The sequence below is a fragment of the Paroedura picta genome, chromosome 5 (genome assembly GCF_049243985.1).
Source record: "Paroedura picta isolate Pp20150507F chromosome 5, Ppicta_v3.0, whole genome shotgun sequence".
Classification (NCBI taxonomy): Eukaryota; Metazoa; Chordata; class Lepidosauria; order Squamata; family Gekkonidae; genus Paroedura; species Paroedura picta.
In genome coordinates this window covers 128,578,785-128,604,781 of record NC_135373.1, presented here as the reverse complement: position 1 = coordinate 128,604,781, position 25,997 = coordinate 128,578,785, and the positions used below count along the sequence as shown (strand labels likewise).

Genomic DNA, 25,997 nt, shown 5'->3' with positions numbered 1-25,997 from the left:
CCAAACAGGGGCGGGTGGAGCAGAGAACACGATTCCCCCACAGCCCTCGCCAGACCCCAAGCCGGGATCTGGAGGGGGGCCGAGACCCCCGGAGTCCGTGTCAGCAGCCTGGTCCAGGAGAAGCCGTGCCGTCAAGCCCTGGCACAGGGAGCAAGTCTCCCTCGCAAGGAGGGGCCGGCCCCAGCGGGGTGCCCCGGACGGAGGGCGGAGGCCACCTCCTTCGGCTCCGGTCCCGAACTGCCGGGGGGCAGAGCTGGTCTGTGGATGGTCTGCCAGGAGAGGAAGGAGTCACTGCTCATCTCCGAGGCACAGGGCTGCTTGCGTGCCGGCCGGCCGCCCGGGTCTGTCTCCACCCAGGAGCTGGTCCTCCAGCAGGACGAGAAGCCAGGAGGCGAGGCGAGGCGGCCGCTGGTGCAGCAGCAACAGAACTGCAGCTCGGGGTGCCAGTGCGAGAGCCGCCTCTCCCCACACCCCTCACTTGGCTGCTCAGGGAGCCTCCCGCCCTTCCTTCCTTCGCGGGGGGGGGGGGGGCTGGTTCTCTGCCAGAGACGGAAGCCAGCAGGCCCCTCCAGGGCGGGTAGAGCGCCTTCCCCACCATGCAGCCCCAGGACACTAAAAATAGGCACAGGATCCGTCTGCCCCCTCAGTCTGCTGCGCTGTGTAGGAGGGGGCTGCCTCGCTTTCCCCATTTGCTGGAGGCAAAGCTGCTGAGGATGGCGGGCGGGGGGGGGGGGGAGCAGCTGCCCTGGGGGTGAGGGGGGGCTTTGCGCCTCTTCTCAGGCAGGCAGGAGCCCAGAATCTGAATCCCAGGAAGCTGGAATAGACCACCAAGGACCCTCCAGCACAGCCCACCCCCCAACCCACTTGCACAGGGACTTAATGATGACCTCCTGACAGGAGATCCTCCTGAGATTCGGCAAGGAAGGAGACTCCAGGGCCCTCCTGGGCAGCCTCTTCCACCTGCCTCCTCCGCCCTCGCCCACAGAAGAGGCTTTGTGATATTTCACTCCTTTCCTGTCATTCGGACCCCTGGCTCCTGGCCCGGCTCTCCCAAGCTGCAGGAAACAAGGGCTCCCCCTCTCCAACATGCACAGCTACCCTATCCCCCCTGGTCCTCCTCTTCACCAAGCGACACCCGCCCAACTCTCTCACCCTCTTGTGAGGCAGGGGTCCCAGCCCACCATCCTAATTGCCCAGGGGGAAAGGTTGCCATGGGGGGGGGGGGAGATGTCCTCCGGCCCCCTCCTGGGCATTCCTGACTTCCCCGTCTCACGCCCCCCCTAGTGCCTGTTGGGTGCTTCAGGCCCTGGTCCACCCCGAGGGAAAAGAGGCTGGCCCAAGCCCTCGGAGGGCTCTAGGGCAGGCCCATGGGCTCCGGATACAACACCCCCAGCTCTGTCTCTGGGCCCTGCTGGGTTGGCCCCTCGCCCAGCCGCTGGGCAGACACGCAAGGGCGGGGACCTTCTGTCCTGGCTGCCTGCGGGGAGAGGTCCAGAAGCCCACCCCCTGTGGGGAGGCAGGACAGGCCCCTCTGCAGCCCTTCTTGCTCACAGGACACAGGTCCTGGAGACTGGGTTGCCAGCTTTGGGCTGGGAAGTTCCTGGAGATTGGGTGAGCAGCCCGGGAAGGTGACGGACCTTGGGGTGGGGTGGTGCATAATGCCCCAGGATCCACCCTCCAAAGCAGCCCTTTTCTCCAGGGAAACTGAGCACTGGCAGGCAGCTGGGAGGGCAAGAGACCTGCCGGCTCCACCAGGAGGCTGGTAACCCAATCTGGAAGAAGGCTGCCTGCCTCCAAAGCAGCCCCCGCCCTGTAATCTCGCCTGCAGAAGCCACTGTCAGAAGCAGAATGACCTTCTGGACCACGCTGGAAAACTGCGACTCCCTGACAGCCCACAGCGCATGCCCAGTTCCCCACCTCCTTCTGGAGGGCAGGAACTGCAACAGCCTAGAATCCTAGACAAGCATGGTCATCTTGTCCAGCCTCCTGCACAATGCAGGAATTCAAAACTACCTGCCTCCCCACAGCGACCCCAATTTCATGCCCAAGTGGTCCCTCCACCAAAAATCTCCAAGTTCCATCCTGGCCTGGAGGGAATCCACCTCCCATCCCTCAGTGGTGATAAGCAATTCCCTGGGGATGCAAGGAAGGGCCACAAGAGACAAACCCTGGCACTTCCCTTTGGTAACCCTAATTAAGCCATCTGGCTAACACCTTCCTGGCCACCCACTCCCAATCTGCTTGTTCATACATTCAGCATTTCTGTGTTCGTAAGAACTTCTCCTCCCAAGGAAGGAGAACCCTCCACCTGCTGAGGAATCCTGTTCCATTGAGGAACCACTCTCACTGTCAGGAACTTCTTCCGGATGTTTAGCCAAAAAATTCTTTTGAATTAAATTTATGGTCCATCCCTCTGGGGCAAGAGAGAACAACTCTGCTCCACCCTCTAAAAACTTGAAGGTGGCTATCAGATTCCCTCTCAGCTGTCTCCTCTCTAGGCTAAACAGACCAAACTCCTCCAACCTTTCCTCCTACGTCTTGGTCTCCAAACCTCTCACCATATTGGTTGCCCTCCTCTGGACACATTCCAGTTTGTCAACATCCCTCTTCAACTAGGGTGCCCAAAACTGAGCACAGGACTCCAAGTGAGGCCGAACCAGAGCAGAGTCAAGCGGTACCATCAGCTCCCGTGATCTGAACACGATACTCCGTTTGATACAGCCCAAAATCCCATTTGCCTTTCTAGCCACTGAGTCACACTGCTGACTCATGTTCAATGCATGGTCTACTAAGACTCCTAGATCCTTTTCGCACATGCTACTGCCAAGACAAGACTCCCCCATCTTATATTGGTGTATTTGGTTTTCCCTACCTAAATGCAGAACTTTACATTTGTCCCTATTGAGCTTCATTTTATTCAGTTTAGCCCACTTCTCGAGCCTATCAAGACCATCCGGTATTCTGCTGCTGTCTTCAGTTGTGTTTGCTACCCCTCCCAGTTTAGTATCGTCTGCAAATTTAATAAGCATCCCCTCTAATCCCTCATCCGGATCATTTCTAAATATGTTGAACAACACAGGCCCCAGGACAGATCCCTGGGCTACTCCACTTGTCACTCTTCCCCAAGAAGATGCTGAACCATTAGCAAGTATCTGTTAGGGACAATCTGTCAACCAGTTCTCGATCCACCTAACAGTAGTAGGATCCATCCCGCATTTTACCAACATGTCAATTTCACGTGGAACCTTGATCAAAAGCCTTTCTGAAATCCAGATAAACTATGTCCCCATCAATGCCCTGACCCAGCAAGGTAGTCACTTTCTCAAGAAAAGGGCTAAGGTTGGTCTGACATGACTTGTTCTTGGGAAAGCCATGCTGATTCTTAGTAACTTCAGGGCTGCTGGTGCAGTTGTTGCCCAGAATTTCTATATGGAGAACTGCGGGCCAAGGGTCAAATCCGGAGGCAGAGAGAACCCCTGAAGGTTGACCGAGCTTGAGAGAAGGAAGAGAGGGTCTTATCCTTTCCTCTGGAGGTCCAACACGCTTCATGGATGGGATGCAGGTGGTCAGGAATCTGGGTGTGACCTTGAATGCCTTCCTCTCCATGGAGGGGCCGGTCGTCACAAGGGTATGTCTGGCCTCAACCAGGGCCAGGGTGCTCTCTGTCCCGGCCCCTACTGAGTGGAAAGAGCTCCTGGAGGAGATCTGGGCCCTGCCGGAACTGGCCTGTAAAAAGGAGCTCTGGCTAAGACCAGACAGCGGCTAACATCTGCTGGGCCCCCATCATGAGACCTGCCCTAGAGAAGGTGGTGGTGGGGCTCTGAAGAGCCGCCAACCTCCCCCACTGCTTCTATCCTGCGCATCCCTCAGTCCTTCAGGCTGGGATTCTCCCATGTGCCTTCTGGCTCTGTCTCCACCACGTCTTCCCTGCCGGCTCTCACCCACTCAGTCTGCTGGATCGTGGAAAGGGGGGCCATGGTGGCCCCTGCCCGGCTTGCTCCTCCGGACCCCTGCCCTCTGGTGCCCCTCCTCTCTCAGCAAGCCCTGTGCTGGAGCAGTGGCCAGCATCCGTGCCAAGGTGAGCCTCAGAGGGAGGATGGCCCAAGGGAGGATGGTAACAAGAGCTGGTCCCAGAGACGGCAACTCCCATCCTGTGGAGGAGAAGCCCACCGTGTGTGTGTGTGGGGGGGCACGGGCCAGGAGGAGCCACAGCCCCCGGGAGAGGAGGGGGCTGCTCGGCACTCACCTTTCTTCCGCACGATGTCCTCCGACTCAGGCTTGCGGCTGACGGAGACCACTTTCATCACCAGGTGGTTCCCCCCTTGCCGGATGAGCGACACCACCTGCTTATGGCCCACCTTCACCACATTGATGCCGTTCACCTGGGAAGCAAGCGGAGGGGGGGTGAACAACGGGGGCCCCCCTAGCGTGTCTCCCTGGGGCAGAACTCGTCCGGGAACGAGGTTGGATCAGGGCCCTTGCTCCCAGAGGAGGCGCTGCCCGCCCAGCCACAACGTCCCCAAGCCTCAGCTGGAGCCGCGGCCACTAGTCCCGGCCAGGTCTCCCTCGGACGGGGCACGAGCTCCACCCCGAAGCGGAGACTCCTGGTCCCCCCAGCCCACCCGTTAGGGAGCAGCCCCAGGACACGCTGCCCCCAGCTGCATCCCCTGCCAGCCCCGCCCTCAAGCGTGACGCTCTCCCTGGCCTGCCTGGAGATTGGGGTGGCGCCTGGGAAGGCGGGGCAGCAGGCCTGAAGGGACCTTTCGCCCAGGGGCACTGACCTCTGTGGTCTGGAGGTCCGTGGGGATGCCAGCAGACCCCCACTCCCAGCAGTTCCTCAGGGCCCGGAGCAGCCTGGCGGGCCAGAGCCTGGCTCCTCCCGCTCAACGCATGTCTCTCTTTTGCAAAGCAAGGGTCACGGGGTGGGTGGGTGGGGGAGGAGTACCGCAGGTGGCACTCAGGTGGCTCAGCCAAACAACAGGGAAAAGCTCTGCCCCCCCCCCCAAGCACCACCTTTGCAGCTCTGAGGCAAAAGCAAAGGCTGACTGACCAACACAGCAAGGGTGTCGCCACCTTTAGGGTGGGAGTTGGGGAGGGACCTCAGCCCATCAGAACGCCACACAGTCCCATCCCCCCCCCTTGGCAGCCATTTTCTCCAGCAGCAATTCCAGCAAAGCAGCTGGCAGCCCTTCCCCATGGGCAGGGCCTGGGCCAAAGGCACAATCTGTATTCCGGGCGAGATCTTTTTTAGGAGAGCACGGATCCCACAGGGAGGCTGGCCGTAGGCTGGGCTCACAGCACATTCCTGGCAGAAGACCCCGTAAGGTAACTCCAGAGGCAGGGCCCCGTGGCCCTCCTCTCCGCTGCCCTCTCTTTGAGCAGAGCGCACAAGGCCCTCACTCAGGAGCCGCCGGGCCTGCCCACTGCCCCCCTCCCACCTCTGCTCTGCACCAGCAACCGGGAGGCAGACCCCAGAGCTCCATCTCCGGCAACCCCTGCTGGGCCACGCTGGCTGCCTCCGAGGACACGCCGGGCAACACGCCCTCAGTCTGCCCAGGCTGTACCGTCAGCTCTGACCGGCAGCGACTTTCTTGGGTCTGGGGCTGAAGTCGGTCCCTTCACCCACTGGGCTGACCGGGGACGTCCAGCAGGCCAGAGAGGTGGCACCGCTGGCTGCACCTGAGGAGCCCTGCCCTCTGTGCTGGTCTGGGAGCAGGGTGGGAGGGCCTCCTTCCTGGTGCGGACCCCTGAGCCCCAGCTCCTCTCAGCTGCACAGAGCTCCTGGCCCCGCTGACACCTGACACGGGCCTGGCAGTCCTGCCTCTTCTGCAGTGGGGCAGGGGAGGGGGCCCGGTGGCTTCCGCATCCGTCTGGTTTTGCATCTGCACCACAGCACCCCCCACGCCCCACCCCCGTCAGGAGAAGGATGAGGTGTGCTCAGAGCGGATGCCGGCATCCATGTGCGGAAGTCACATTTTGAAAGCTTCCTCTGAGACTGCCCCCTCCCACCCCAGCTCCGCTGCGTCTGCCAAGGCTTGGATTGGGGGCAGGATCCGTCCAATAACGTCTCTGAGTCAGGGTGGCCACATTAGTCAGGGAGGCCTCTCCGGCAGGCCAAGCTGCTCAGCCAGGAGGGGGGGGGGATAAAGCAGCCCACGGATGTGTGGGCGGGTGGGGGGAGCATGCCGGTGATGGGGGCTCCAACCATACAGCCCTCTCTCTGCACCACAGCAGCCCCCCAGGCATCGCGGCCCTTGAGCTGAACCCTCCCCCCAGTGCAGGAGGCCACGCTGACCACAAGAGCCCCAATGGGGCCAGGCCCAGATCCTGAGGCCCCCAACCCAGGCAGGCCGGCCAGAATGTGGAGCCCCCTGAGCAGGGAGCCTGCTGACCCTCAGGCCGCCGGAGGGAGACCCCCCCAGTGGCAGTTGACGGACCCTGACGGTTCAGCAGAGGAGGAACTGAGGCAGGCAGGCAGGCACAGCTGGGGCACAGCTGGAGTCACTGGTGCCATGCTCACAGCTGACCGCTCTCCAGGCCTCCCCCCACCCCCGCTGGGAAAATTTTACCAAAGGCCGGGAGGGCAACAGAAGAGTAAATCATAGGATCATAGAATCATAGAGTTGGAAGGGGCCATAGAGGCCATCTAGTCCAACCCCCTGCTCAAAGCAGGATCAGCCCTAACCATCCTAAAGCATCCAGGAAAAGTGTGTATCCAACCTTTGCTTGAAGACTGCCAGTGAGGGGGAGCTCACCACCTCCTTAGGTAGCCTATTCCACTGCTGAACTACTCTGACTGTGAAAAACTTTTTCCTGATATCTAGCCTATATCGCTGTACTTGAAGTTTAAAGTGGGGCTGGGATGGAGAAGACAGCCCCAAAGACGAGCGATGGGACCCCCTTTCAGTCTCCCCCGTCCAGAGGAGGAAAGGCTGTCCAAAGGAGACATGGGGGGTGAAGAGCACCTCCCCCCTGTTTCTATCCTGCCCCTCTCAAGCCAGGAGGGGGGGGGGTACAATCCTCTGTTCCAGTATCATAAACCACAGAATAACACAAATATTCAATCACATTTTTTAAACCATCTAAAAATATCAGTGTAATTAGCAACCAGCCAAGTTAGTCAGTGGCTGACTAACATCTTTATGTGCCCTCTGGCCCAGCCGGTCCAGAGCTTTCGGTCGGGTTGCCATCAGTACGCAGATGACACCCAGCTCTGATCCCCATTATTCCCCATCTGGTTTGCAGGTTCTTTTCAGGTATTGACAATGGGAGGGGGGGTGAGGGGGTGAGGAGGGGAGGGCTCTGGGTGAGGGTGGGGGATTTTTATTGTTTGTAAGCTATTTTGTTGTTCTTATATACACACTTGAAATTCTGATGTTAGCCACTGTGAGCTGGCTGGCCAGGAGCAGCAGCCTACAAATCTAATGAAATAAAATGTAAATAAATAAATATCTGATGTTAAAAACAGGGTAAGCCCCTTTGCTTAAGGACTTCCAAGTTCTCAGGGCTTTGTCTGCTCACCTGGCAGCCACATGGGCCCAGGTGGCTGCTCACCTCTTCTTCTAAGTCAAAGTAAGCTCCTACTTCCATGGTCATCAGGCGAAAGACCCTGACATACCTTCCGGTCCCCTCCCAGCTAGATTCTCCAGGTTCTGCTGGGAACAAGAGACCCCCACCCCCCCCACAGGCAGCTCCTTTGTCTCCTCTTTGGGAAGCAGCAGCCTCTCCCTCCCTCCCTCCCTCCCTCCCTCCCTCCCTCCCTCCCTCCCTCCGGGTACCTGCTTGCTGGCCTGGCCAATTAGCATTTGAAAGGAGGTGAGCAAGCGATTAGTCACCTCTCCCACCTCTCCACAGCACAGAGGAACAACCTGGGTCCTTCTGAAATAGCCAGGAAAGTGTGTGTGTGGGAGGACGTTTTGCCTTACCTTACCACACATTTTGTTTGTCTTTAAGGTGCTCTTGGACTCTGAGCCTTTACGGCGAATGGATTTGCTATGATAGTTTCAAGTGGGTGGCCGTGTTGGTCCGAAGTAGCACAACAAAACCAGAGTCCAGTCAGGCACCTTGGTTGGTACCAAGATAGATTCCAGGCAGGAGCTTCCGAGGGCAAGCACCCTTCCTCAGACTAGGAACTACCATCATGACAGTGGGATTATAAAGCAAAACTTAATCCTGTTAAATTTGTAAACTGTCACAATATCCAAATACCGCCATAGGATAATTCTTTGCTAAAACAGCCAATCAGTCCCCTACAACTGAATTCGAGGGGACTGACTGGCTGTTTTTGGATATTGTGATTTTGCTTATATGTTCCCACTGTCATGATGGACAGTTCCTGGTCTGAGGGAGAGGGATTGCAGTAGAAAGCTCACACCGGGAATCAATCTTGGTTGCTCTTCAAGGTGCCTGACTGGACTCTGGATTTGCTACGAATTAGTCCTCATTAGAGCTGACCTGGATGGGCCAGGCTAGCTTTGTCTCATCAGATCTTGCAAGCTAAAGAGGGTCAGTCCCGGTTGGTACCAGGAGGGGAGAACCAAGGCAGGCAATGGCAAGCCACTGAACTGATGCTTGTCTCAAGCTGGAAACCCGACAGAGTTGCCCTAAATCAGCTGCGACTTAAGGGCACTTCGCACTCCCATCTCCCTCAGGCTCCTCCCTGCTCCCCCCCCCAGAAAGTGGCAGCTTTGCCAGTGGCCCAGAATCAAGGCTAAGGAAGCAGAGAGCAAAGAGGAATTGGGATGGGGCCGATCTTCTCCCACAATGACTGGCCTATTTATGCCTGGCCTGTCCAGAACTGCACCCAAGGTGATGAGCAACAAAATAATGTGAAATTCAATTATTAGACAAAACGATAAATGGTATTTCTTCACTCAAAAATGACTTCACTGCCAAAGGATACAGTGATGATCACAGGCATTTATAGAATCATAGCATCATAGAATTGGAAGGGTCCATACAGGCCATCTAGTCCAACCCCCTGCTCAACACAGGATCAGCCCTAAGCATCCTAAAGCATCCAAGAAAAGTGTGTATCCAGCCTTTGCCTGAAGACTGCCAGTGAGGGGGAGCTCCCCACCTCCTTAGGCAGCCCCTTCCACTGCTGGACTACTCTGACTGCAGCCTCTGGGAGGGATGCCAGGTGCAGCCCTTGTGCTTTGCACCATGGATTCTTCTGACAGTCCAGCAGCTGGGCAGGAGACTGAAGCTGCACCGTGAGTGAGGGAATCTCTGTTCCGGTATTCTCCCTCCACAAAAGGGCAGGGAGCTTCTGGGAGGGCTGTGGCTCAGTGGCAGATCACCTGCCCTGCATGCAGAAGGTCCCTGGTTCAATCCCAGTAACCAAAGAACAAGGAGGGAGAGGTGCTGCATGGAACAGGAAACAAAAAACCAACGGGAATGAAGTAGGCCAGAAAGGTTGGCTACACAAATATATAAACATTTATTGTGTGCAGGTTTTAAACAAATCTTTAAGGTTAAAAACACACGCATATGATAATTTTTCAGTAATGGCCTATGGGCTTTGTGTGTGTTTTTAACCTTCAAGATTTTTTCTAAAAAGCTGCATGCAATAAATGTTGACGTATTTCCGTAGGCTGCTTTCCAGTTTGCACAGCCAGCCAACCTTCCAGGCCTAGCTCAGTCTGGTCCGTTTTTTCATTTTCAGTCCCAGGAATGTCCAGCGAAAAGGACCAGGTCATGGGCGAGGGGAAGGGAGGGGAGCTCCGCCAGCTCTCCTAGGCAGCCGCTGCCAGTCCAAGGAGGCACCACAGGTCAAGGGTCTGAGGCAGCCCTGTGTGCTTTCTACTGCAGAACTCCGGGGGGGGGGGTTGACCCTCTTTCTCCCCACCCGCCTTCCAGGGCTCACCTCGATCAGGAAGTCTCCCGTGCGGAGTCCTGCGCGCCAGGCCACGCCCTCCACGTCCACGGATTCCAGGTACTGGAGCGCCGGGAAAGCAGGTGTGGGGGTGAACTCCTCAATCGGAGTCTCCGCTGAAACAAAGAGGGTTGCGGGTGAGGACCAGGTGTGCAAACGCTCACATGCCCAAAAGGCCGCCACGCGGGGCGTGAGACTGCATCAGCCCTGCCCTGCCCTGCCCTGCGGGTGGCCTCCGATCCACGGGGCTTTCTGCGGCTTCAGTCTGCTGCTGGGACCAGACTAAGAGAATCTCTCTCATGCAGGGAAGGGGCCAACTCAACAGCCCATCCTGCTGGAGGCCTCATCTCCAGAAATGCTGAAGCCACAGAATAAAACTCCCCCTCATTAAGAAAACAACAACAGAAATAGGGAGAAACTTATATATGTCCAACGCTTTATTGCCTGCCAGTCTGAAAATCCTTTTACTGATTTTACACTGTGCATCATTTATTTATATTCATAACTTAGTACATCAAATTTGACCTATTTATGGCATTTAAAAGTATATAACATTTTCTATAACAACCTGCCTGTATAGCTGATACTTGAAGAAAGAGCACTCTGTTACGGCCAAAGCACAATTTTGAAACTGCCTTCAACCACCAGGAAAAGGAAGGAAGGAAGGAAGGAAGGAAGGAAGGAAGGAAGGAAGGAATACAAAGCCAAAGAAAACGTATTTGGACAGGAACTCTCAGAGTCACAGTAGGTAGTCAGAGTCACTGAAGAAGAAGAGGAAGAAGAGCTGGTGTTTGTGCCCGGCTTCTCACTGCCCAAAGGAGTCTCAAAGTGGCTTACAAGTAGACGCCCTGAGAGGTTGGTAGGACTGCCAGAGCTCTGAGAGACGTGCTCTGTGACAACAGCTCTAACAGGACTGTGACTAGCCCAAGGTCCTCCAGCTGGCTGCATGTGGAGGAGGAGTGGGGAATCAAACTTGGCAGGCACTGCTCTTAACCATGACATCAGCTAAGCATTATAACCCCGAACAAAAAAATCTTGACAATATTTCACATATATCTACTGTATAAGCGAGTTTTTTTTCAGTGCTCTTCAAAATCGCCTAGCTTTCCCATGAGGAAAAAAATTAAGTGTTCAGTTTTTCATGCAAAGAATGAGTGAAATGCTTTGCACACAAGGTTTCCTCACTCAAAAGAGTGTGTGAGACAGAGGGTCTCATGGAGGGTCTCTTTAAGTGCTAACCCAAATTGCCCCCAAAAACTCCACCTGAAATATTGAAATAATCCTCAGAAATTTTCATATTATACTTTCTGAATACCTTGACTTAAGACATATTTCACTCTTTCTAAAAGAGTACACTTCTTAGGAGTTTATTTTTAGTGTTCTCTCAAATGTAGCAATTAGAAAAACTGAGAAATAGCCTTGGGGGAGAGAAAGGCTCTATTTCCCCACGAGCTCTTTCGGGTTCCCCCCCCCCCCATGCCCACTTTCTGCTTCCCTTATGCCTGGCGGGAGGGGGCCAAAAACCAGCAGCAGCAACTTTGAGAGTATCTCCAGCTACACGGAGTGTGACCTCCAGCACTCCGGACCGGCACGGCTGCTTAGAGGCCCCTCATATGGCTTCACCCCCTTCCTGACCAGCTAGAGTGGGGGGCACAGTCTTCTATCTCAGCTCCTCCATTTTGAATTCCTGCTCCAGATATGGTGCGCCCCCCGCCCGCCCCCCCCCATGCCTGCAAGATCTAACAGGCATGGCGCAGTGACAGAGAACAGGCTTAGAGCACACAAAACATAAGGAAGGTTAAAATAAATTAATAAAAGGAATACACAGCTTGTGTTCCGGCATTGGGGAAAAGCACAGTGCACAGAAAGGGTGCAGCCATGCTGCCCTCTTTTGCACAACGATGTTGAAATATGGCAGGCCAGCCATTCCTCAAGCGACGGCGTTTCAGGCTCACCATGATTGAGCTCCGCTCTCAGGGCCAAGACAGGAGCCCCTCGGTGAAGCCTTCTCCTTGCATGGGGCCTACAGGGCTATGAGGGGCCACCTGGGGCCTCCGGACAAACGCCTCACCGGCCCCCTGAACCACCCAGATACAAACCATGGGTCTAGTTTTGCAATGTCATGTTTGTACACAGACGCGTGGGTGTACCAATATAGGACACATTGCAAGAAGTAGACTGTAGTTCACAAAAAGATTCATATGACAAAAACCTGGGGCCATTGATTACCTAACTGTGCTAGATGAGAAGTCCTGGGATCAATGGGATTGGTTTGGCTGACATATTTTATAAAACGCCATTCCTCACATAACAGGGGGTGGCCAAACTGCGGCTCTCCAGAGGTTCATGGATTACAATTTCTGTAAGATCCTGTCAGCCACGACTCATGAAAATTGTAATCCATGGACAGCTGGAGGGCCACAGCCTGGCCAACCCAGTAATCCCAGTTCCCCCTCACTGGTGGCCTTCAAGCAGCAGCTGGACAGATCCTTCTCCTGGGTGCTTTAGGCTGAACTGCACTGAGCAGGGGGTGGACTGGATGGCCTCCATGGCCCCTTCCCACTCTAGGAGTCTAGGAGTCTAGTTCAGCAGTGGAAGGGGCTGCCTAAGGAGGTGGGGAGCTCCCCATCACTGGCCGTCTTCAAGCAGTGGCTGGACAGATCCTTCTCCTGGATGCTGGAGGCTGATCCTGCACTGAGCAGGGGGTGGGACTAGATGGCCTGCATGGCCCCTTCCCACTCTAGGAGTCTAGGAGTCTAGTTCAGCAGTGGAAGGGGCTGCTTAAGGAGGTGGGGAGCTCCCCCTCACTGGCCGTCTTCAAGCAGTGGCTGGACAGATCCTTCTCCTGGATGCTGGAGGCTGATCCTGCACTGAGCAGGGGGTGGGACTAGATGGCCTGCATGGCCCCTTCCCACTCTAGGATTCTGGGAGTCTAGTTCAGCAGTGGAAGGGGCTGCTTAAGGAGGTGGGGAGCTCCCCCTCACTGGCCGTCTTCAAGCAGTGGCTGGACAGATCCTTCTCCTGGATGCTGGAGGCTGATCCTGCACTGAGCAGGTGGTGGGACTAGATGGCCTGCATGGCCCCTTCCCACTCTAGGATTCTGGGAGTCTAGTTCAGCAGTGGAAGGGGCTGCCTAAGGAGGTGGGGAGCTCCCCCTCACTGGCTGTCTTCAAGCAGCGGCTGGACAGATCCTTCTCCTGGATGCTGGAGGCTGATCTTGCACTGAGCAGGGGGTGGGACTAGATGGCCTGCATGGCCCCTTCCCACTCTAGGATTCTAGGAGTCTAGTTCAGCAGTGGAAGGGGCTGCCTAAGGAGGTGGGGAGCTCCCCCTCACTGGCTGTCTTCAAGCAGTGGCTGGACAGATCCTTCTCCTGGATGCTGGAGGCTGATCCTGCACTGAGCAGGTGGTGGGACTAGATGGCCTGCATGGCCCCTTCCCACTCTAGGATTCTGGGAGTCTAGTTCAGCAGTGGAAGGGGCTGCCTAAGGAGGTGGGGAGCTCCCCCTCACTGGCTGTCTTCAAGCAGCGGCTGGACAGATCCTTCTCCTGGATGCTGGAGGCTGATCTTGCACTGAGCAGGGGGTGGGACTGGATGGCCTGCATGGCCCCTTCCCACTCTAGGATTCTAGGAGTCTAGTTCAGCAGGGGAAAGGGCTGCCTAAGGAGGTGGGGAGCTCCCCCTCACTGGCCGTCTTCAGGCTGCAGCTGGACAGATCCTTCTCCTGGATGCTGGAGGCTGATCCTGCACTGAGCAGGGGGTGGGACTAGATGGCCTGGGTGGCCCCTTCCCACTCTACAATTGTATATAACATGAAGCTTAATGTCTACAGTAGCAAACCAGCATTTACAAAGGGGTATTAGATGTCTCATCTATACAACAACAAACACTCTCTGCCTGAACCATGTTTGTTGTGGTGATTGTTGTCAGCCAATCAGTCATGTCTGACTCTTGGTGATCCCCTGGCACAGCTGCTGCCACGATCCCTGGTCCTGCACCGCCTCCCTCATCCATGCAATGTCCTGGCCAGTGTCCATTTTGATCATGTCTAACCACCATGTTTTTTGTTGGCCTGGTTTCCTTTTCCCACTGACCAATCCTAGCAAAATTGGTTTCTCTACTGAGTTGGATTGCATGATATGGCCAAAGTAAGTGAGCTGGTGTGTCGTGATTTTGCCTATCAGTGATAGATCAGACTTCATGTGCTGCAGGTCTTCTTTGTTGGTGACTTTTACTGCCCTGGAACCTGCAGGAGCCTTCTCCAACAACAGAGTTCAAACAAACTGATCCCTCTCTTGTCCGATTTTTTCATCGTCCAACTTTCACACTCGTAAGCGGCTCTTGGAAATATGCTAGATCTAACTAGTCTACACTTGGGAGTCAGGCTTCTGTCCTTGCTTTTCCGTGTTCAGTTCAAGCTCGTCCTTGCTGAGCGACCCAGAGGAATTCTAAGTTTTATTTCCATACTGCAATCGCCACTCGCAGCCATTGGTGATCGGAGAAAAATGAATTCTTGAGTGTATTCAATCTCTTCACCATCAATTGTTATTATGACATGTCTGTTCTTTGTAGTGGTCATTATTGTTGTCTTTTAGTGCTTATGAAGAGGCCAAATTTCTTACTTCATTGATCTTTGTAATCAGTTGTTCTTGGCCTTCCTTAGTTTCTGACGGGAGGGTCGTGTCATCAGCATACCAAAGATTATTTATATTCCTTCTGCCAATCTTAATTCCACTGCTTGATTCTTTGAGTTCAGCCTCTCTCGTAATGATCTCAGCTTACAAGCTAAACAGGAAGGGGGGAAGAACACAACCTTGGCGCACTCCTTTCTCTATCTTGAACCACTTGCTGTATGTCCAGTGGCTTTTTGGCTTGCGTAGAGCGACTGCAGCAGTTTGATCAAATGCACTGGCACCCTTAATTTTTTCAGGGCTTCCCACAATTTGCTGTGATCCGCAGAATCCAAAGCTTTTTTGTAGTCAGTAAAACAGATGTTGACCTCTTTCTCATATTCCCGGGACTTTCCCAAAATCAGTGCAGGTTTGCTGTTTGATCATGAGTGCCACGCCCCCATCAAAAGCCATCTTGAGCATCTGGTAATTCTCTATCAGTGGTTGTTGCTCTGCGTTGTTGTATGATTTTGAGCAGGATGTGAAACGGCAGAGCCCGTAGCTGAGGCAAGCACTTGGCGCTTGGGGGCTCCTCCCCCAGCCCCCTTCCCTCTGCAGCTGAATCCCCAGGCTCACCCAACAACTGGGGAGGATTCCTGGGGGGGGAGGGCATTTCCCCACATACACGTTTACAATGACATGTCCCTGGATCTCCCAGCCTGTTCTTTCATGTGAATGGGGCTCCCCCACCGATCAGAGGTCCTCCATGCTCTCTTCCTAATGGAAATTAATCAGTGCTCTGGATACCATGAGGACTGTCATGAGAACATGCACATTTGTCCCCTGGTGACAAAGAGAGGGTGCTAAAGTGAACTCAAAGGATATAACCACTGTGGTTCCCAACCCTGGTCAAGAGAAATGAAGACAGGGCTTGGCCAAGTCTAGCCAAGTAGCTGAAGGTCTCCTGGAGCCCTCCTGACATCCTGGGCTTCTCTAGAGGCCTCTGAGTGGGCAGCGATGGACCTGGGGGGCCCAGGCTCAGCTCTCCCCTGCCAAGGAAGCCCCCTGGCTGACCTTGGGCCAGGCACAGTCTCTCAGCCTAAAACCCCTCACAGGAGTGTGGGGCTCGAATGGAGAACAGGACGACATCAACCCCTTTACGCCCCCCCCCCAGGAGAAAGGCAGGTTGCGAACGAAGCAGGTAGACAGATAACTCAGGAGAGCAATTCAGCAACTTAGCTTTGTATGAGAATTGTCTGGAAGGTCTTCATGGAGGCCCAACCAGCTCCCCTGGCATGGGATACTTCTATCCTTTGGGCAACGTTTTCCTAGGCTTCCTTGTAGCCCTTTGCTCTCTCTTCCAAGAAACAGCTCTGTTCATCCCAGTTAAATCATCCAGACTGCAGTTTCCTTGCTAGCCCAGAGTTTGCCTCCTGAGGCCATACAAAGCACTTGATTCCATCACACACACACACAATTAACCATTCAAGAATATACATCAATAAGTTCAGCAGCAGCTGTGAAGTGCCCAGACCAAAAGAGCAGAAAACAGCCATGGGATGTGGCACAGAAGGTGCAAGGGAACAGGAAGCCCCGCCCAGCCCGGCCCCCTCCGAACGGTGGCAGAGAAGGGGCTGGGTTGGGTGCTCATGGCGCAGGGGAGGGCATGGGCACTGCCACAGAAGAGTCCCCCCTCCGTTCATGGGAAAAGGCCGTGGCTAGAGAACCGGCTCATGCAGAGGAAGATGATGGCCCTGAGCTCCCCAAGGACACGTGTGGGTGATGCTGGCACTCTGCTTTGAGTGCGGCAACAAGGAGCAGTCTGCCAACGAGAGCTCTTCCAGCTGGGGGGTGAGGTGCTCCCTGCCCTCCTGCCAGGAAGGAGCAGCAAGGAGGGTGGGTGGGGGCTGTGGCTCAGTGGCAGCTTTAGGATGCTCTGGGCTGATCCTGCGTTGAGCAGGGGGTGGGACTAGATGGCCTGTATGGCCCCTTCCAACTCTATGATTCTGTGATTCTATGATCCTAAAGCATCCAAGAAAAGTGTGTATCCAACCTTTGCTTGAAGACTGCCAGTGAGGGGGAGCTCACCACCTCCTTAGGCAGCCTATTGCACTGCTGAACTACTCTGACTGTGAAAAATGTTTTCCTGATATCTAGCCTATATCGTTGTACTTGAAGTTTAAACCCATTACTGCGTGTCCTCTCCTCTGCAGCCAGCAGAAACAGCATCCTGCCCTCCTCCAAGTGACAACCTTTCAAATACTTAAAGAGGGCTATCATGTCCCCTCTCAACCTCCTTTTCTCCAGGCTGAAGGCTTTTGTGCTGTCATTTTATCTTGGCTTGTTGATACCCCAAATGTATCAATGCCGTATTAGAGAGGCCAAGTTGATGGAGTTTATCCTCAGTCTTTCTCATCCTTCTAGATGGGTAAGTATCTGAGAAAATTAGGGCAGTCAAGCTGGAGGGGAAAAAAATTCTTAAGCCAAAAATATAAAACCTGAAGTTCCAAGTGTTTCTATTGCTTCTAGTCCTTCTTCCAACCTAAGGAACGCACTAGATCTGAGGAATTCAGATTGCATTGCTTCCAATTGTGGATAATCAGGACACATGAAAACCCATGCGCCGCATATAACCTGCAGTGTCACCTTTCCTTGGAATATTTTCAAGGCATAAGGAATATGTGAGCCCCCTTTTGTAAAAAAAAAAATCTTAAGGTTGCTGCAGGTGTTCTCTGAGAGAATGGGTGAAGTGCCAGAAGATTAAAGGTAAAGGTATCCCCTGTGCAAGCACCGGGTCATGTCTGACCCTTTAGCGTTTTCATGGCCGACTCAATGTGGGTTGGTTTGCCAGTGCCTTCCCCAGTCATTGCCATTTTACCCCCAGCAAGCTGGGTACTCATTTTACTGACCTCGGAAGGAAGGAAGGCCGAGTCAACCTTGAGCCGGCTGCCGGGATCGAACTCCCAGACTCATGGGCAGACAGCTTCAGATAGCATTTCTGTCGCTTATCACTCTGTGCCACAAGAAGTTTGGAGGTGGGCAAATGTTGCCCCTATCTTCAAGAAGGGGAAAAAAGGAGGATCCAGGTAACTATTGACCCATCAACTTGACATCTAAAGCTGGCAAAATTTTAGAACAAATCATCTAACAGTCGGTCCTTGAGCAGCATGATTTTTTCAAGAAGAAGTCACGTCAGACTAAACTTCTTTTTTGAAAACGTTTACTACCTTGCTAGATCATGGGAATGCTGTGGACATTGTTAACCTTAAATTCAGTAAGGCTTTTGATAAGGTCCCACATGATATTCTTATTGGCAAGTTGGTAAAATGCAGTATGGATCCTATTACTGTTAAGTGGATCGAGAACTGGTTAACAGATTGCACCCACAGGGTGCTTGTAAATCGTTCTTCTTTTTGGAGTGGAGTGTCAAGTGGATTGCTTCAAGGATCTGTTCAACATATACATAAAAGATTTGAATGAAGGAATATTATTAAATTTGTAGATGAGGCTGCCTTGCTCAGCATCCACGCTGCTTGACTGGGAGCCCTCCGAGCCAGTCTGCCACTGTGTGGCCTTATCATGCCAGGTGAACAGCCTTGAGTGACCTCAGGTGAGTCTTGACCCATTGCATAATTAGCTTTGCATCTGCAAGGAGTGACCTGGACATGGTGCTCCCTGTCTTTCCTGTAATGGGAAAACTCTTTCCTGAGCTGTGTCTATCGCGACCCATAGATGGAGGGTCCTCTGAGACAGAGACAAGTGCTTTTATCCCAGTTGATGATGAATATGTTTTCTTGAAGGCATGAGTTAGTTCAACGTACATCCTCCACCCCCTGCTGCTGAAAGATGGTCCTGATGAAAATATCATCGAAGTATGAGAAGACATTCTTAGGGTTCTCCGGTGTGCCATCAGTGAAACCAAGATTTTGGTGTCAATTTATGGCCAAAGGGAAGAGCTGCTACTGAAGGCACAGGAACCTTCAATGCCAATCCTAAATTAGGATTGGCAAATAAGTCACTGAGAGATCTGCCGATGTCCGATAGTCCCCTTTTTGAATTGATGAGAGTATGGAGTTAAGCGTATCGTCCTTTTTAACCCTTTGTGGTCTAAAATGGCCTTCATGCCTGCTTGCCTCCACGGAGGAGTTCCTCCTAGAAATTGAGACTGCCCCACCCTGGACCACTAGAGAAGTCTCTCTTGGGTTGCTCCCTACCTACTCTCAGAAAGTGGGGGGAGGGACCGGAGGCAGGGACTCCAAACATGACCCAGCACTTGGGTTGGTAGTCAGCGAGTGGTGGTGGTGGTGTGACCGCAGAGAGTTTCAAGGAAAGAGATGTTCAGAGGTGATTTGCCATGGCCGACCTCTGCAGAGATCTTGGGCTTCCTTGGTGTTTTCTCATCCAAGTTTAGCTTCTGAGATCTGTTGAGGTCACAGTCTTATGGGAGCAAGTGGTCCTCAAGGTCAGCACCAGCACTCTGATTTGGGCACCTTAAATGAAAGGTTAGTCTACCTGCTCACCAGCAGCACTTTCACCTCTTTGAGATTAGGTGTCAGTTCAATAAGCAAGTTCATACTCAATCCCAGGTGAAGAGGAAGCTCTTAATTAATGATTTCCTCTTTGCAACCAGGATTGCTCATTACTAATATTTTCTATGATTGCAACCACCAAACTGCAAACGAAACAAGAGAAAAAGCAAAAGAGCATCCAAGCAACTGGTCTGGCTGCAAAGAGGGGGCCAGCAATCAAAGCCACCTTCCTCAATCTACAGGCAAAATGTCCCTAGTTGTGGGGCATCCTTAGACTGGCAGTTCCTCCCCCTGCACCGTCCTCAGCTCTTTCCCTCCTGCAGCAGATCCACAAGTCTTAGCCTCATTGCCTGCATTTGCCACCCGCCCACCTGCCACAAGTTGTCACCTGCTCTTCCTTCCAGGTGTGAATCTGGCTTTGTGTGTGTGTGTGTGTGTGGGGGGGGATAATCTCCTCCTGACATCTCTTAGGGGAGAACGACACATTGTAGTTATGGAGTTGCTAAAAAAGAACTCCTTTAATGGACTGTCGCCACCGGAACTAAAACAGCTCCGCAGGGCCTGCAAAAGGGAGCATTTGGTTGAGGCAGACTGAAATTTGCAACACCGCTGGGCCCCTGAATCCCCCCCCCCCAGCAATCCATGTACCTGAACCCAACTGTGGACCAGCTAATTGTTACTTCAATAAACTGGTATCAGTTGCAAGAACAATAACTGTTGTTATTATATTAAATTATTATATTAAATTATATATTTTTTTCTGATGCGGAACAAGTTCAACGTATTGTTTATGTTCTTTGTGAACCGCCCTGAGCCTCAGGGGAGGGTGGCATACAAATATAAAATGCATAAATAAAATAAGGCTTTCTGTTGGGGGTGGGCAGGGCTGACACCTCTTTTAGCCAGCCGTCCTTCCTCTTCTGCCAGCCGTACAGTCTACTGCCTCCCATCAACCCAGTGGCTTGTCCGTATCAGATGGGCTTGGTCCGCACCCTCAGATCCTTCCTGCCCCCTAAAGCCCCCGTCAGATATGGATCTAGTTTCCCAGAGACAGCGGTGGGTAGGCAGGGATATCCAGCATTAGCAGACTGGGCCAGAAGAGTCCAGCGAAGGCTGTGTAGGTAGCTGGTTGCCAACCCGCCCCAAAGAAGCCAGAGAGTCGGGGGCAGAGGAGGCAGCTGATGTACTCCAGAGGTGTCTCTGAATGCATTTCTCAAGTATAATAATAACCTGTTTGATTGCATGGGTTATTTTTAATGAACACTCTGCAGTTAATTACGAGAACGGAAGAAAGGATTTGGGGCAGGAGTTGGGGGTGCAGAAAGGTTTTCCTGGAGAGCCCATGAACCTAGGTGCTGCCCTGGGCCTGCCCTCATGAGGAGGAGGATGATGATGATGATAATCTTATTGTTGTATTCTGCCCTTCTCTGGCCAGCTCAGGGTGCATCATATCATATCAGGCATAACAATAATCAATATAAATAAATTACACACATATAATATAAATAAAATATTAATGAAATTATAAAGTTAAGTTTAGGTTTTAAAACCATTTTAAAAGCTGCCTCCTCTGTACGAATTAAAACCTTACCTGGGGAGGGGGGGGGGCTAGTCCGTGCTTGGCGGGTCAAGCAGGGAGGCCAGAATCTCCCGGATGTCATTTGCTGGCCTCAACCACAGGCCTGGCAGAAGGACTCTGTTTTGCAGACAGAGTCCCAAAGGGCCCTGCTCTCACTAGGCTTTCTCCTTGCTGGATCAGACCAGCGGCCCATCCGGTCCAGCACCCCTTTCCACAAAGCAGCCGCTCTGGACAGCCAACAACAGAGCATAGAGGTCAAGGCCTTCCTACAGTGGTCCCTCCAGTCCAGCCTTCTGTCTCACCCAGGGGCCAACCAGTTCCTCTGCAGGGCCAGCCACAGGGCTGCCTCCGAATGCAGAGGTTCCCCCTGGTCCACGTGGGTATAGCTACTGATGGACCTCCATGAATCTGCCTGACCTTCCTTCAAAGCCACCTCCACCCACATGCTCATCCCCCATATAAAAGAATTTCCTTTTGTCCTTCCTGAATCTACTGCCGTGAGTTGTGGTATTTTCGGAGAGGAGGACAAACGTCTGTCTCTCCGCTTGCTCTAACCTGTCCAGAGTTTTACACACCTCTATCCTACCCCACCTTCCAGTCAGCTCTTGTCTAGAAAAAAAAGTCCCAGGCTCACCTCGTGAGGAGGGAGCTCCGACCTTTCACCTCCGCAGTTCAGAGCTCCCCTTGCTCAGGGTCCCATCTCCAGCTCACTGGACTCTTGCCCCAAAGATTGCAAAACCTCACCATGTACACCATGCACACAATTCTGAAACTGTGGAAAGGTTGAGGAGGAAAGGGGAGGAGAGGGGCTGCCTCTGTGCCCTCCCCATCTTCGAGGGGACACTCGAAGTACAGGAGAAGGGCTGGTGGGTCAAGAGGCTCTCCTGGGCTCGTCCAGGGCTTAGAAAACAAGATGTTTCCTGATCTGTCACACTGACCACCTGTTAGACACAAGCCTCCCCAGAAGCATGGGGGGTGGCTTCAGTGAGTGCCCCCCCCCATTTCCGGGCCATGGCTTTTATTGAAGGCTCGTGGCCTTCTCCTTCAGGGGGCAGGGCTCTGCTGGGGTCAGGCCACCCCTTCCTCCATTCAGTCCACCACAGCTGTCCTCTCCCCACTTCCAGAGTGGGTCATTTCCGGCCTTTCGCCAGAACCAGGGACAAGAAACAGAGGAAGAGGGCAGGATCAGGCCACAGGTCTACAAGCTGCGGCCGAGGGGACAAAGGTCAGCAAAAGGAAACTGAATTCAGATGAGACAGAAGAGATGAAAGGAGGAAATTCAGTCGGACGCCCTGAAGAGGGACAGAGCATCCGAGTCCTGGTGGATGCAGGCTTGGCTGGAAAGCAGGTGGGCCCAGCTGCCCAAACCTGCCTGGGCTCAATTTCACCTTCCATGGCCCAGAGCCTTTTGCCCCAACAGACAGAGCTGACCTTGCCCTGACGATCAGGCCACCTCCACGCCTGGCCACTGCCCTCCCCTCTGGGTGGGGCTGCCCTTTGAAACGGCCTCTGGCTGTATCGAGTGCGGCTGTGTGACTTGTGCCCGGGGGGCTGGGACCACAATTGGCTGGGGCCAGGACAACCCCAGCGCCTCTCAGCCAACTTCCAGGTGGGAGTCGAGGGGCTCCAAAGCCTCTTGTGTGGGGAGCCTGGGGCCGGAGGGCAGCCTCTCGGGTGGGCCTGCTTCCACCCACCCACCCCGAGGAGGAGTTCCTTGGTGCTTGCCGCTCCCTTGTGGAAGCTGCTCCCCAGGGGGGTTGGGGAGGCATCTCTGCAGGCAGCTACGGTTGGAAGGCCCTTCCTGGCCAAACTGGGCCATGGGCAATCAGGGGGCACAAGCATCTTCTGCCTAAATAACCCGGTAGGAGGTCCCGAGGAGCCGCTGCGGGGCTATGGGGTCTTCAGGGCCGGACTTTTTATGGGACTACTATTATAATAATATCGTGTCCTGCCATAACGGAAGACATCCTCTTGGAACTCCCCCAACCCAACAACCTGGGATGCATCAAGGTACTGGGTGTGATGGGAAATCAGCTCCCTGCCCAAAGGGGGGGGGGCCCTCCCAGCCTGTGAAAACGCTCCCTGCAGAACCAGGATTCATGAGGGGCGGGAAGGGCTGGCCCAGGGACCAGCCCTCAGATCTGTGGAAAGCCAAAAGGGAAGGCAGCATCTGCTGGACCCTCGGCAAGGGGGTCCTTCCCCTTCCCCCCACTGCTGCAGTCCCGCAGGGGAGCTGGCCCGCCTGGGCCCCTTTTCTGGAGGGAGACACGGGGGAGGGCCCTGCAGGGTTCAGGCCTGTCTGTGGGCCACCTGGTCTGGCATCATCCTGCCTTACAGCCGGCCAGAAGAAATCGGGGCTGGGACTCACCTGTCAGATTCGAACAGCCCCCAACCCCCACACCCCTCCCAAGTTTCTCACTGGGACAAAGGGCTGCAGATCCTCCCCCCTCCCCCCCCCCCCCGTGTTGTGGCTGGATGCTAGAGGCGTTGTAGGACACGGCCCCCTGTCCGGGATGCAGCCCACCCAAAGCCAGCCTCATCTCCTCCCACCCCCACCCTCCTCCCTTCCCAGGGCAGAAAGATCCTCTCTGGCTGGCACAGCGGGGCCCCGGGCAAGAGCACAGGCCGGGCCCTCGAGGGGCGTGGGGAGCCAGGCAGCCCCAAGGGCGCCGCTCGGCTCCTGTGAAAAAGGCACGCAGGGCGAGGGGGACGCGCCGAGGAGGAGGAGGGCAGGGAGGGCGCCCCAGCCCCCCCCCCGTCCGCCCGCCCGCCCCTCCCGCCCCCCCCCCCCCGTCCGGCGGGCGTTACCTTTGGCCCCGCGCAGGACGAAGCCGAAGCCCTCATGCTCCCTCTTCTGCAGGACGGCCGCCTTCTCCTCGATGATGTAGTCGCTGCGCGGGAGAGAGCACAGCAAGAGCCAGCTGCGGGGGGGCCGCGGGGGCAGCGCCATGGCAAACCCCCCCCCGGAGCCCCCCGCCCCGGCACCTGAGCCCACCCGCCGCCCCGCCCCGCCCGCGCTCCCGCCGCCCGGACGCCTCACCTGGCCCCGCACCTGCGCCGGCCCCGCCCAGCCCTTCACACACCCCCACCCGGAGGGGGGACGAGGGGCCACTGCGTGGTCTCCCTGCCGGGGGGCTGCCTGAAGCTGCCTGCCAGTGGAGGAGGAAGAGGCGCGGCTCAGGCTGCGCCCTCCATCACGGAGGCCCGCGGGCCCTGGCAAAGAGCCCCGGAAGCGGGGAAGGGGGACGGGGGTCTCTCACGCACTGCAGCAGCGGCACGCCCCCCGCGCCCCCACCGAGCGAGCGAGCTTAGCCAGCCGCCGCCTGCAGCCCGCACAAAGACCCTCGCGCGCCCCCCACGACTGAACGGGCGGCCGGCCGGCCTCTGCTGCCCTCTGCAGGCCGACGCAAGCACTGCCGCGCCTGGCCTCGCCGGACCGGCCGCCTCTCAAGAGATTTGGGCCCGCAGAGACCGAGGGGGGGGGGGGGAGACAGAAAACGGGCTGCCGACGCTTCCTGGCACGGGAATTCTTCACGTCTGCTGCGGCCTCCCTTCAAACCAGCCAATGCCCTTCTCAGCCAGATGCACGGCTCTTTCAGGCGATTCCCCCTCGGACGCTGTGAGGGGCCCATTTATGGGCTTCTCGGAAACATTTTTATGCTGCCCTTTTGCCCAGCCTGGGTCCCCGGGGAGAGGTCACTCCTTCACGGACCTGTGCCCTTGGGATGTATGGGCAGCCCCAAGGACACGCAAGCATGCCATTTTTGAAAAATCAAGTTAGGAGTACCCCTGATTGGATGTGCAACCTTAACAAATTAAACAGCCTGTAATAAATAATAATAAATCCTGCCTCTTGTGGCACAGAGTGGTAAGGCAGCAGACATGCTGTCTGAAGCTCTGCCCATGAGGCTGGGAGTTCGATCCCAGCAGCCGGCTCAAGGTTGACTCAGCCTTCCATCCTTCCGAGGTGGGTAAAATGAGTACCCAGCTTGCTGCTTGGGAGTAAACGGTAATGACTGGGGAAGGCACTGGCAAACCACCCCGTATTGAGTCTGCCATGAAAACGCTAGAGCAGTGGTCCCCAACCTGCAACCCGCAGCCCGGTGCTGGGCCGCGAAGGCCATGGCGCCGGGCCGCGGTTCCCTCTCCCCGCCCCCCCCCGCAGTAAAAAACTTCCCAGGCCGCAAGCTTGCGGCCCGGGAAGCTTCTTACTGCGGGAAAGCGGGGAGAGGGAATCAGGGCCACGCATGCGCCATGCGCGGCCGAAATTGCACATGTGCGGTGCGATGCGCAGGCGGGGCAGTTACCCTGCCGGTCCCCAGCCTCAGAAAGGTTGGGGACCACTGCACTAGAGGGCATCACCCCACGGGTCAGACATGACCCCGTGCTTGGACCTTTAATAAATAAATAAATCTTAGTCTGCAAAGCTTCAGAAATTATAAAGGACCAGTAATTTTTCAGGCGAGCCTTTTGCTTGGGAGCGCATCTATCTGCTGTACTTCAGAGATGTTTACAGACACAACGTTGGAGGTCTTGCCTTCTGAGGAGAACCCGCACGGAGCTAATTTTGAATGGCAACTGCGAATTAGTTTTTATCCAGGTATTTTGTTCCCCAATATTCATCAGGGTAGCTCCTGGGCTAAGAAACAAGTCTGCCGAAAGCGAGGGGCCAGGTGGGGCTGGCGGGGCAGGCACACCCATCACATTTTGTACATAAAAGCCCGTTCACAACAGGAACGCTCTGCAGCATATAGAATGCCGTTTCTTTGGTAAAGGGTATGCAATTTCTTTATATTGTACTGTTTTCAAAGAGCCAACCATTTCAATTCTAATCTTTGCTCCTCAACTTTTCCAGTTTGGGTCACAACTGCCTTCCCAACTGGGGTGAGAAATAATAATTTTCAGCTTTCCTTTTGAGTTGATGCGTGTGGCTAGTCATGTGCATCTCAAACTGGATCTTTTTTCGCACATATGACTGAGTAGCTGAACAGCAGAAAGACAGTGACCCACTTGCTTTTGGGGGGACTGGGATGGGCGGGGCCCTTTCCCATACTGCCCCCAGAGCGGCCCTGGAAAGCCAGAGGTGACTGAGAGCTGGCTGAGCCAAGCAGGACCCCTGTGTGTGGAGGGGGGGGGATGGGACCAGCCCTGCAGGTGTTGCTCAAGGACAAGGCAGCCAGCTTGGGGGGTGGTTTCCACCCCTGCCCTGTGGCCACCACAAGGGACACACACACAGAAAGATTGGCTTATTTTTTATTTGGCTTGAATTGGCTCAAATAGATTTGGTCTATACTGAACCCCTTGTCACTTTAGGGATTTGTCTCTGTCAAGATTTGGGTTTCCCAAATCAATTAGGAATAATTTCGTCCCCGTTGTGGGGTACCCCAGGGTGCAGTACTCT

The 25,997-nt window shown here is 54.8% G+C and overlaps 1 protein-coding gene across 9 annotated transcripts in view; it reads right to left on the bottom strand.

Annotated features, from left to right (window-relative positions):
- Window positions 1-25,997, bottom strand: part of SHANK3 (SH3 and multiple ankyrin repeat domains 3) — a 223,397-nt gene that overhangs the window by 44,185 nt on the left and 153,215 nt on the right. For all 9 annotated transcript variants that reach the window (XR_013231452.1, XM_077340559.1, XM_077340560.1 and 6 more), the window contains 3 exons: window positions 23,405-23,487; window positions 9,869-9,993; window positions 4,247-4,382 (listed from right to left, as the gene is read on the bottom strand). Coding sequence is in view for 8 of the 9 variants with exons in the window: in XM_077340559.1 (XP_077196674.1) it covers window positions 4,247-4,382; window positions 9,869-9,993; window positions 23,405-23,487 (344 nt within the window). In the remaining variant the exon portion in view is untranslated. The remainder of the gene's footprint in view (window positions 1-4,246; window positions 4,383-9,868; window positions 9,994-23,404; window positions 23,488-25,997) is intronic.